General features: G+C 37.2%; 1 protein-coding gene across 1 annotated transcript in view; it reads right to left on the bottom strand.

Moving 5' to 3' along the window:
- The window catches only part of LOC125120625 (translation initiation factor IF-2-like), a 140,280-nt gene that overhangs the window by 127,412 nt on the left and 483 nt on the right, over positions 1-12,385 (bottom strand). Inside the window, exon 2 of the mRNA XM_047769130.1 lies at positions 2,759-2,929. Within this exon, the coding sequence (XP_047625086.1) occupies positions 2,759-2,929 (171 nt within the window). The remainder of the gene's footprint in view (positions 1-2,758; positions 2,930-12,385) is intronic.

Genomic DNA, 12,385 nt, shown 5'->3' with positions numbered 1-12,385 from the left:
CTACCCAGTGCAGCACAGACCATGGTCAGTCATAAAGATAAAGCCATAGCAGTAGGAGACTCATCCTAAGCCAATTCCCTCTTTCAGTGTTGACGCTCTTCCAGAATCTGCCTGCCTTTGCTCTCTGTCCAGAGCTGTTGTTTTGGTTTTTGTTTTTTTGGTCTGTGTGTTGTAGTTTGTTTTATTTTTGGTTTTGATTCAGAGTTGATAGCTGTTATATCAGAGAGGGAGAGTCCACTGGGAACCTATGTGACTACAGAAACAGTAGAACTGGTTGTCAGTTTTGAAATTTTAAGAACGGTTAAACTTTTCTCTAGGAGAAAAAGTTCAATTACAGTGTCTAAAATGTCAAAGAAAGCAGACAGTTATTTCAAAAAGCTGTATTGTCTATTAACTCAATCCCAGTTTACTTTCACAGCCTTCGAGAGAATCAAAATCGTGATACAATTCCCTTAGCTATTGGTATATTTTGGACATAGAAGCTTTACAGTTTAGTGAGCAGAGGCATTTCAGTCTTACAGCCCTTAGAGATGAAACATTCAAGTATCCAGATAAACCCCTTAATTTTGCAGATTAGAAACTGAAGACCAAATGATTATGATTTAAACATTAGCACAAATGGGAATTAGACAGTTTCCTGATGTTGCATATCCAATAAGAGCTATTTGTATCATATCCTAGGAATTTTACCTCTGTGATATCTCACCACATATTATTAACCCCCTCTACTCTATCCCTCTGTTGGATGTATTTAGGGCCATATTACTTCATGAGGTGCTAAGAATCAAAGAGGGTTCCGGAGTAGTGGATATACATAGGACACTACCGGATAAATTATGAATTAAGTTAGATGATGTTAAAAAAGATCCTAAAGTTCTCGGTACAAAAAAGTGTCCAGTAAGTACCCATTCTTCATCTTCTTTCTACTTCTCGTCCTTCCTATTAATTACTCATACTCTCGGGACACATTTGAAGTCAGGGAGAACAAGGGAATACAGCACTCCTACTCTTTCTTGGAATCTTTTATTTGATTCCTGTTCTAAAATAGTACAGCTCTCCCATCTTTTCTTCTTTCCTTGTCTTGTTTATCCCTACTCTTTCATTACCTTCATCCTACTGTAGCTTCAAAGAGATAGATAAGTAAGCAAAATAAGGTCAGTGGGGTCTTGGGTTATGGTTAGTGGGAAGGGAGTAATTGTTCTCATTCCTTTCTAAGCAAAAGAAATTGAGAGAGAGAGAGTGGCACACTAGTTTCTTGGCATTGTTAAAAACAGATTTAAAGTTAAAGGCTTCTAGCTTTTAAGCTCTATGTAGCTTTGTCTCTGTTTGATCATCTCTCAATGAATATTACAATGCTGATCCTGAGATAGGAAAACTTTATCTGGAAAGTGACAGGTAGTAAATATTGCAACATTCTGTTTCATAGCCTCCTTTTTATTTCCTCCCTTCAGCTCCTTAAAATATAAAAACCATTCTTAGCGTGAAGGCTGTACAAAAAATGGTGGGCTGCTGTTTACTGATTTATGTATTTTAGGCATTCCTACTCTACCATGCTGGAGAAAGAGATGAGATAATGCACATGAAAATATGTTATAAATCATGTTATAGATTTGTGTGGTATTACGATTAATGATAATAATTAGCCCATGTCATTTGCAGGACGGCACAAAGGCCTGAGGGAATTGGACACAGGTAAGTTTTGAGGAAGGGAAGGATAAAGGAATATCCTGAGTCTTGCAAGATGAATATGGCAGGCAACACCATTCTCCAACTAGTACCGGCATAGGATCCTAGCACTTACACTGTGAGCAAGGCAAGTAGAGGGTACACCAACACACACATTGCTTACCTTACAGTATTTCTCCAAATCGAAGCCTAGCAAAAATAATCCAGTTGCTTTGGAATTAGAGAAAAATGGTATAAAATCAAAAGTCGTATAGCCCTCTATAGCCAGAAAGGTGCCATAATTTGACCTCTTTATAATTTGATCATAAATTTTCAGTAAACAGTAAACAGTTAAATTTCTGAGTTCCTATCTTTAACTTTTATTTGTCTCTCAAATGAGTTTGTAAATTAAGACAATGAATGATCACTAATATGTGGAATCTAGTCAAAATGATACAATAGAACTTACAAAACAGGAATAGACTCAAAGATTTTGAAACCAAACTTATGTTGACCAAAGGAGGGATAAATTAGGAGGTTGGGATTAACAGATACATACTACTGCATATAAAATAAATAACAAGGACGGACTGTAAAGCACGTGGAAACTTACTCGATACTGTGAAATAACCTATACGGGAAAAGAATCTGAAAAGGAATGGATACATGAATAGGTATAACTGATTTACGTTGCTATATGCCTGAAATTCACACAGCTTTGTAAGTCAACTATATTCCAATAAAATTTTTTAAAAAGAAAAAATAAAAAGAATGATCATACACTGAGTCTTCCCTGCTGCATTTCAGTGAACATAAAAGGTAAGAATTATATTTAGACTCTAAAATACTTTATTAGTCATAATATTTTCTAGGGGAAAGAAGAAGGAAAAGAAGGAAAGAAGAAAAAGTTCCTGAGTCAAGACTTGCTTGATTCAAGTTTTGTTGACAGTTATTTATCACTAGTGACATTTGAAATTATCCTGATTGTATTGCCTCATATTCCCTATGAATTTAAAAGGGTTATTCTTTAAAATATTAACATAAAACTCTCTAGAGCACAGGGTCTGAGAGGTTTTGCAGATCCATGACTCACCTCGACAATTAGAGGTCAGCAAATCTGTCTCCAGCCGCCTGCAGTTCATCCACAGATGCCATTTTGAGACATGCTGGTTCAACGCTGGACAATTTCTTAGGTGTGGGAATGCCTGTCCCACAAAGCATTGTTGGGTTGTAATTTCACAATATCTCTTAGTCATGCCTAAATCTGGAAGCAAGTAATTAAATAACACATATCATGCATCACAGAAAAAGCTGGGTGGTTGTGTTAAACACATTGACTAACTCTCAAACTTAACAATTTGATGGAAAGAGGGAAGCCCTGAGTCAGCCTATGAGGCATAAGCATAATAAGACTGTTACATGATGCTAAGGGAAAGGGAAAAAAGTGCTAGAACTCCTCAACACAGCCCACAGACAGAACTTATCAATAGAGTCTGATCATAGAACAGCAGCCCTTAAATCAGAAGCACAATCTTAAAAATGAACTTATGAGTCACAGCCTCCTCACATTTCTCATAAGAACTACTGATTTTTATGACTAACATTAGCACTTTTTAAATGACATTGAAAATTTAAAAACACTTTAAAAAAAGTAAAACAAACAAAAAATCTGGGTTAGCACACAATGCCATTTTTGAAAGCCATAAAAATTAACTTGCAGGAAAACAGGTTTACCTTAAAGGAAAAGAAAAAAAAAAAACCTTGAGGCCATATTCAATTCCTTTTTGTCACCCTTTTCACCACACTACATCTATTACCGATCCCACAGATTCTCTCTCTAATGGTGGCTGCCATTTAATAAATGTTTATTGAGCACCTACTATGTGCCAGGTATAGGTCCAGCCACTGGGGACAGAAAAGCAGACAAACGGAAACTATCCCTGTTCTCACCAAGCTTAAATTCTAAGGAGGGGGAGACAATTAACGAATAAATAAAAACCCAGAGATGATAGTACCTGTGGCCTTTGATAGAGAAGTACAGACAGCATATAAGGACCTGGCAGATTGAGAATCAGAAAAATAAACACAGCAACCCTCTGGTTATCTGCCATAGTCTTCCCTTGGCTGGTCTGCCTTGGAAGGCTGAGGGCAACTGAGCCATAGATGCCCAAGTGGGCACCTCTCTCCAGAGGCAGAGAGAGTAGGAAAGGACATCTAAAAGGACTAATGGAACTATCCAACACAAAGTCCCTAAACAATTTTGTGTCAGCTTATCTTTCCTGTCTTCCCACCTATCCTTTCTTCACGTATCACATATGATCAGACATGCAGGACCACAAGCTGCTACTGAAGGCACCATATGTGATCCACCATCATGTGTTTGCTCATCTTGTTCCCCTTCTGAAAATATTTACTATCCTACCACTTTCTCCATCTGTAGAAATCTAATTTATCTTCCAAGCCCTCCATGAAACTTTCTATGATCCACCTCAGCAGAAATACCCCTGGACTGCAACTCCCACAATCTTGAGAGTTTATGGTTCTATACTACTGAAATCTGTTTGATACTATACTTAGTTATCAGTCTTCTATATTTAATTTCAAGATTCTTCAGGGCATGGGTTGAGTTAAAAAAATGCCCTTTTCTGTGGGATGGAAATCCTGTGAAATCAGATTGTTATGATCATTACACAACTACAGATGTGGTAAATTCATTTGAGTAATAAAAAAAATTAAAAAAATAAACATACTATGTACTCAGAAAAAAAATGCCCTATATATTTTAAAACAATGTATACAAAGTAAGGATTAATATCTATCAAACTCAAAATGATAATTTTAATATTGCAATGAAACTTAGAGTCATCCAGTTCAATCTGCCCACTTTTCAGAAGAAAACTGAGGCCCAGAATTAGACAATTAATGGCAAAATAGAACTAGGATACAGATATTAATTTACCCAGTCTTGTAATTTTCCTATCATATAATTATGGAACAAAGCATCATTTTTATAAAGCTTAAAATAACAATTCCAAGTCTTACAAAGATAAGAAGAAATAAGATGTAAATGGGTTACGGTTTGTGAGTAACAAGCTTTTTCAAGACACTTGCATGATGAGGTTTTTTTTTTTTTTTTGTCTTTTTAGGGCTGCACTGGTGGCATATGGAGTTTTGCAGGCTAGGGATCAAATTGGAGCTACAGCTGTCAGTCTACACCACAGCCACAGCAACACCAAATTCAAGCTGTGTCTGTGACCTAACCACCGCTCAGCAATGCCAGATCCTTAACCCACTGAACAAGGCCAGGGATCGAACCTACATCCTCATGGATTCTAGTCAGATTCATTTCCACTGATCCATTACAGGAACTCAGAGAAATCTTCAAAAGTATTTGAGAAAATATTTTGAGCTTTATTGATTTCACAGTGTTTGCGAAACAACTTGTGGTATTTAACATTTCCCAAAGGCAGCTGGGTTCTCCCATTACAACTTGGTAGCAAATGTGTTGAGATAAATAGATAAAATTATTTGCTGTAATTTAAAAATAAATATAACTCAATGGTTTAAACTGTCAACTTAGAAAATTTCTGAATTATTTAATCTCTTGCTAGATTTTATCAAGCAAAATGTCATAATAAATTTCCAGCAGGTCATAAATTAAAAGAGTCAGTTATTTATATATATTATCTGAGAAAATCTACTTCATTGTGTGACAAGAACAAGGTAATAGATTTTCTCTTTTTTTTAATATACTAAATGTGTCTTATTCTTGCATTAATGGATACCAGGCCTTCTCAATGACATTTCTCTGCTTGGGAACACAGGCAAAATGTGAGTTTCCATTTTTGGAAACTCCAAAACTCCACTTCCATTTTTGCAGTGGTTGCAGTTCAGGAAGTTCCCAAGACTACAATCAGATTCAATAATTCTCTAGAAGGACTAGAAATCAGCAAAAATCTGAAATCAGCAAAAATGTCTACTCACAGTTACGGTTTATTACAATGAAAAGACATAGATTAAAATCAGCAACAGGCAAAGGTACAGGGCAGGGACCAAAAGAGACTGTAACCTGGAGCCACCAGTTGTCCCCTCCAAGTGGAGTTGTGTGGACAGTGCTTATTTCTCCCAGCAACAATGAGTGACAACATGCATAGAATATTGCCAACCACAGAAGCTCAACAAGTTTTGGGTCCAAGGTTTATATGGGAAGTCAGTGATGTAGACACGGCAGACCACCCATGCAGCTCAGTTTAGTTCCCAGACCCTCTCCAGGTCAAGCTGGTGCCATGTGACCCAGGGACTCCCTTCCCACCCCCACATATAACATTGTTAGCAGACTATATGGCATGGTCTGAGGGCTTCATATAAACAGAGAGACTCACCCCTATAGACAGGGCCTAGGAGCTGGCAGCAAGAACCAAAGCTTTTCTTAGGCAAGATTAATCCTTTACACCATAGGTGTCTCATAAATTTAAAATATAAATCTGTAAGGAATTAGGGTCTTGATCTTGTTGTTTCAACCTAAGTCTCCAAAATTTCTCAGATCATGGCATCCTGTGTCTTGTTATTTTTCACAATGCCCTTTAGCTAGGTTAAAAGAAATTTTTTTTTCTTTTTCTTTTTTTCTTTTTACAGCCACACTCATGGCATATGGAAGGTTCCCAGGATAGGGGTTCAGTTGGGGCTACAACTTGTGGCAATGTCAGATCCTTAACCCACTGAGTGAGGCTGGGGATTGAACCCTCATCCTCACAGAGACAATATCGGGTCCTTAACCTGCTGAGCCACAATGGGAATTCCGAAAAGAAATTCTTAATAGTAATTAGGTCAAAACAATTCAACAGCAACAATTTACATGGTGTCCAACAGGTGTTCTGTGATTCCCTGAAGAATTTTAAATACACTAAAAATTTTTGTTTTTGTCTTGCCGCCCCTCAGCATACAGAGTTCCCGGGCCAGGGATAAGATCTGAGCCTCAACACTGGATCCTTAACTTACTGTGCTGGGCCAGTGATCAAAGCTGCCGACCCCACTGTGCCACAGTGGGAGCTCCTAAAAGTACTAAAATTTTAAAATTAAAAACAAGGAATTAACTGCTGTACCTCAGGGCCCCTTGGCACATAATTTGAGAACCTTAGTTCTACATAATGCTTGAGTCACTACAGAAGATCATTCTTTCATAGTTTCTTTCCTTTAAAAATGTTTTGTTGAGAACTAAATATGTGCAGAATGCTAGCAACTGGGTTTCCATATATAGCTAAGATACGCTCTGTCTCTGGACAGTTTAAAGTGTCTCATAGAAGTTATGAAGTTAAAAATAAAGGGAAATTTGGGAAAAGGATTATTTTCTCTATTGAACAAATTAATAAATTGAATTTTCCAGAGTTTGACACAGGATCTAAGAGACTTTCAGGAAATGTTAGTTGAATTTAATTGTGACACAAATAGGACTTGTGACTTGTGACTTAATTGTCACAAGTGTGCATGCAAATAATATCTGTTAACACCAGATCTATTTCCCTGTTTATTACCAATAATAATAATTCGCTCTTTTAAAAAAAAAAAAAAAATCTTGTTTTCCTCTGCTGTCCATTACAAAAGCAATGTAATATTTTAGAATTTTAGGACAGAGAAAAAAATCATAACCACATTAACCTTATACAATAACTCCTATTACTTCTGTCCTTATTTTATCATATGCATGACTACACGGTTATAATCATACTATAAATTAGATTTCTCCTATCTTTTTAAATCTAATGTAGTTTTGTAAGCACTTCTCCACTGTTCTAAATACATCTTCTCTAAATTATCTTTTACTTCTTCCCTAATTTGGGAAAGATTTACTTTTCCTTTTGCTAAGAAAACCTCTCAGAATCTACTCTTCTCAAAATTAAAGTGCCGTTTTGTACACGTGCACCTTCAGCTCTGTTATGCTGATGCTCGATTATCCTTTAGTTTGGACAAAATGGTTTCCTTCACTGGGAATTACCCAGCAATAAGGTACTGGGCGCCAAGGGCTGTGAAAGAAGAGATTTCTCTTGCTCTTGCTCACCAAACCAAGGAGGCATTCCAGTCTCGGGGCCAGGAAGGAGCCAGGCTGTAAATTGTTCTGACTCCTGCTGTAAACAAAGCCTGTAGGAGGCTGTGACTTGACACCCCTTTCAGAAGGGGAAGCTGAGGAAGGGAGAGAACAGTACATGTCTCTCTCTTCACGTCACCCTGTGCCTTGGGAAGAGAGACCAGGGATTTCTAGATGCAGAGGCAGGGTTGACATTTTCCTGGTAAATCAAAGCCACCATAGTAGAAACTTTGAGTTGCCTTAAAACTCCAAGTTCTCAGTGACTCCTGTGAGGAGGGAAATGGCTTCTCTCAGGTCAAGTAGGGTTGATCTTGCACTGGTGGCAGACTTCTTGTCTTAATTCAAAGAGCTTCCACAGTACCGGCTGAGAGGTGGGACTTCCTTGGCACAGTATTCATTTGGGAATGAGTTTGGGGCACTCAAATAAGTGCATCTGTGTTTAGGAAATGAGGGACTGGTATCATGAACTTAGAAGTACTACCTGTGACTGAGGTCATCTCTGAGTATTTCAGAGCATCACTGTTCTTGGAAGAGGTTAGGAAACTTTTTAAAAAGATGAGGAGGGCAGGTGTTAGAACCATAACCTCAGGAACAGAGAACCATAACATGCAATGCTAAATGATTTATATCCAAAGGGAACTGACAGTTAATATTTGATTTTGCCCTTTTTATTTAAAACAATAGTCTCATTAATGAAAAAATGAGATGTTACTTAACAGCATTTTTAATTTTCAAAAATCTCCTTAAGGGGTTCCCATCGTGGCTCAGCAGAAACGAATCCGACTAGTATCTATGAGGATGTGGGTTCCCTGGCCTCGCTCAGTGGGTTAAGGATCTGGCATTGCTGTGATCCAAGCTGCATCATTAGGTCACAGATGCAGCTTGGATCCCGAGTTGCTCTGGCTGTGGTGTAGGCCAGCAGTTGCAGCTCTGATTGGGCCCCTAGCCTGGGAACTTCCATGTGCCGCAGGTGCAGACCTAAAAAAAAAGCAAAATAAAAAACAAACCAAAAAAAAAATCTCCTTAATGTGATTAGGGATGTGGACTCTCTCATACCTTCACTGTTCGAAACTTGTGCTCAATTTCTGTGATGATGTGTGCTGAAAGCCTGAAAATTTTATCTAGCCTTTTCAGCAGCAATTTGATTTTTAGGACTTTATGCTGTGGTATATTAGGAATGTACCAAGGGTTACAACACATATTAACATATATCAAAGGTCATATGTTTTCTTAAAATCATAAATAATCTAATTTTCAAAATAAAATGGAATTATTTAAATAAATTGTGATGCATCTACATAGTAAAATTCTATATGGTCACAAATCAGGATGCTGTGCAGATGTCTTAAAAGTGAGAAAAATGGTCAGGATATATTACTAAGTTTTTTTAAAAAGGCAGAAAAAAGAGCCTATAGCATTTGAATCTTTTGTACACACAGATTTAAACACTAGGATAAAATTTATCAATATGTTAAAGCAGTTTAAGCGGTTATTTTGGGTAGAAGATAACAGTTCTTCCCTCCATTTCTTCCCTTCCTCCTTCCTTTCTCCTTCCTCCCTTCCATTCGTCCTCTTTATCCCTCCTCATCCTCCTTCTTAGTCTTGATATCCTCTGTTTCCAAGCATTTGGGGTTTTATTTTATTTCGTAATCTGAAGGAATGTAGTGTTTTGTTTTATTTTATTTTATTTTATTTCATTTTTTTTAAATTTTTCACTTTTTTTAGGGCTGCACCCACGGCATATGGAGGTTCCCAGGCTAGGGGTCTAATCAGAGCTGTTGCTGCCAGCCTACACCTTGGCCAGATCTCAGCCAGGTCTGCAACCTACACCACAGCTCAAGGCAATGCCGGATCCTCAACCCACTGCAGGAGGCCAGGGATCAAAAGTGCAACCTCAGGGTTCCATTCATTTCCACTGCGCCACAATGGGAACTCCAAGTTTTGTTTTATTTTTAACTTTATCTCATAAAGTCTTCTGTTTGGATTTTCTCCAGGGAATTTAGGTGGCAAAAGAAAGCAAAATAGTTGTGTTCCTCTCTTTAGTACTAAAGTCCCTTTTTCCTTAGTGATTTCAAGTCTTCTTCTTCCATGGGTGAAGAGGAGAGAAAATAGGAGAATGAGGATCCATGTTCTACTGTGTCTTTCGGAAGTGGACCTAGAAAATCATTCCACTGGGTTCACTCTTCTTCAAGAAAGGAATTTTTAAAATTAAATTATATCTATTTCTTTTTACCTGTTTTGATAGTTGAAGGACTAATAGAAAAGCCCAAGTCAAGTATTTGTTGTATAATTATTTTGTGGTATTTATATATTATGTATTTCTTCTCCACAACAGTTATGAAGAAATTTGCTTTACCTTTAGTATGTAAAATTAAAATGTCATAGCTTTTCTGATATTTCATTATGTTTTTAAAATATATTAATAAATCTAGGTTCTTTAATTATCTAATTAAAGTCTAAATTAAAATTTTCAGAGAAGCAAAAACAAGTCATGCTTAAAGGCCAGGATACAAAAGGTGGTAATAGAAAAAATGATGTTCAATAACAACCAAAATCACTTGACTATGTCAGTTCTCAAACTTGACATTTTCTTTTGACATTCAAGTCTTGGTTTTAGGGAAGGTGCAGAGCTCATTGCAAATTACAAAATATTGAGGTTGAAACTAGTAGTGGCAGAATATTGGTGATAGTGTTTACACTGGTACTAACAACTGTATACAGCCTGACATGGAGCAGATGGTCTGAGTTTAGAGATTAAGCTTGTGTTAAATAAGTGAAATTTTTGCTACTGTAACTACATTTTCAACCCATCTTTTTTTTTTTTTTTTTAATGACTCCTAACAGTACAATTATCACAGGTGTTTCATATGTTTCATTTCAGGGGAAATTAATGGTAGGGTCACCACTAAACTTTGCACTTTAACTTCATGCTACTCATGTCCCAGATCACCAAGGGTGCTGGGCCCAGGACTGAGATAAGCCTGAGTGTGTCTGAAAGGTGGAGATGCCATGGTTCTATTTTCACAAAGCCCAGAGGAATCCCATCAGAAGGAAGTCATGACAAGGAAAAGAGTGGCAGAACTACCCAAAGCCTTTAGCAATTCCAGGGTCGACTAGGTTCAGTTTCAAGGAAAGCCAAAGCGAGTGACTTGGACCTGAGGGATAAGGAACAAATGTGGGCACTGCAAGAACAAGTTCTTGGAACACCTGTGACGGGGTGGGCAGGGAGCAAGACCCAGAACTATGGGAGGACCTTGAGAGGTTTGATTCCTATAGACCCTGTGGAGATACACTTCTTTATATTCATGTTTGTTACTTTGGTCTTTCAGCATACTGTCACCCCAAAACCATGGACTGCTTTTATATCCCTCTAGTAAGAATTGAAAGTATCTATTATTATTATTATATAATAATAATATCTATTCATTATTATATCTAGTCACTTGTGATGGAACATGATAGAGGATAACGTGAGAAAAAGAATGTGTGTGTATATATATGTATATATATATATGACTGGGTCACTGCTGTACAGCGGAAATTGACATAACATTGTAAATCAACTATAATAGAAAAAATATAAACCTTAAAAAAAAGAAAAGTAGTTATCAGATGGCATACACAAAAGACACATACATGTGGGCTTCTTGTCCCCTGTCTTTCAAACAATAAACACTAGGATTGGGAGAAAACAGCATTTACTAGGAAATCAATTATCCAAGATGGAAAAAAAAAATCCCTAAATAGCATTCAATCTTCCAAATAAAAATTCTTCATTCTTGGGTCAGACTGATAAATGAGATGGCATTTAGACCCATTGATTCGATTCGTCCCTTTACGGAGCCATCAGACACACGACGGAAATGCTCTTTAGTGTCATCCTGCTTTCTTAGTACTGTGTAGCTAGTCACCTTTCTATCATTTGTATCCGAACAATATTTTAGAACAACCAGTAACAACTTCAAGAGGACAATTTCGACACACTTCACAGCTCCTTCCTATTACATTAATGCATAAATTGAATTCCCTCTGAAGATGGGGGAAAAAGTAAAAGGTTGGTTTCCCAAAAATGTTTTCATTGGCTTTAGGGAACTAAAATGCACCAGTCTGGGTGACTAATACTTCCTGGAAAATAAAGATAGATCAACACATAATTAAGTTCTGGCTCAAATATAATTGTTGTCTTGGAAACAGTTTTGGGGTAAATATGGTTATGCTAATGAAACTTTTCATGATTTCCACCAATGATCCAGTTTATTAACTAGGCCAGACCATCTTACTACCTTATGCTACACATTTTGGAATATTCAAGGGATTAAAAAAGTTCCTAAGAGAACTGTGACAAGGAGGGAAAGGGATACATCTTAAATTCGTTATTTATCAGCTTTCATAAGGCTTCCAGTTGGAGGAGTAGGTTAAGAGTGCTTTTTGGCGTATTTGTGGCTTTCAAACATCCTTCCTACTTCATTAAACAGAAAACTATATATACCGCGTTTTGAATTAATAATTCCTAGCGTTATTTCTCTGAACTCCCTCTTCGGAGGATTTAAAATGAGACGAACTCAAGAGGAACACGCGACACCAAAGCCCTCAAGTAGCCAGTGTTTGCTAGTTCCAGCTTTCAGTAAAGAGTTTTGT

This window comes from Phacochoerus africanus, chromosome 2 (genome assembly GCF_016906955.1).
Source record: "Phacochoerus africanus isolate WHEZ1 chromosome 2, ROS_Pafr_v1, whole genome shotgun sequence".
NCBI lineage: Eukaryota > Metazoa > Chordata > Mammalia > Artiodactyla > Suidae > Phacochoerus > Phacochoerus africanus.
This window is presented reverse-complemented; position numbering and strand designations above follow the sequence as displayed.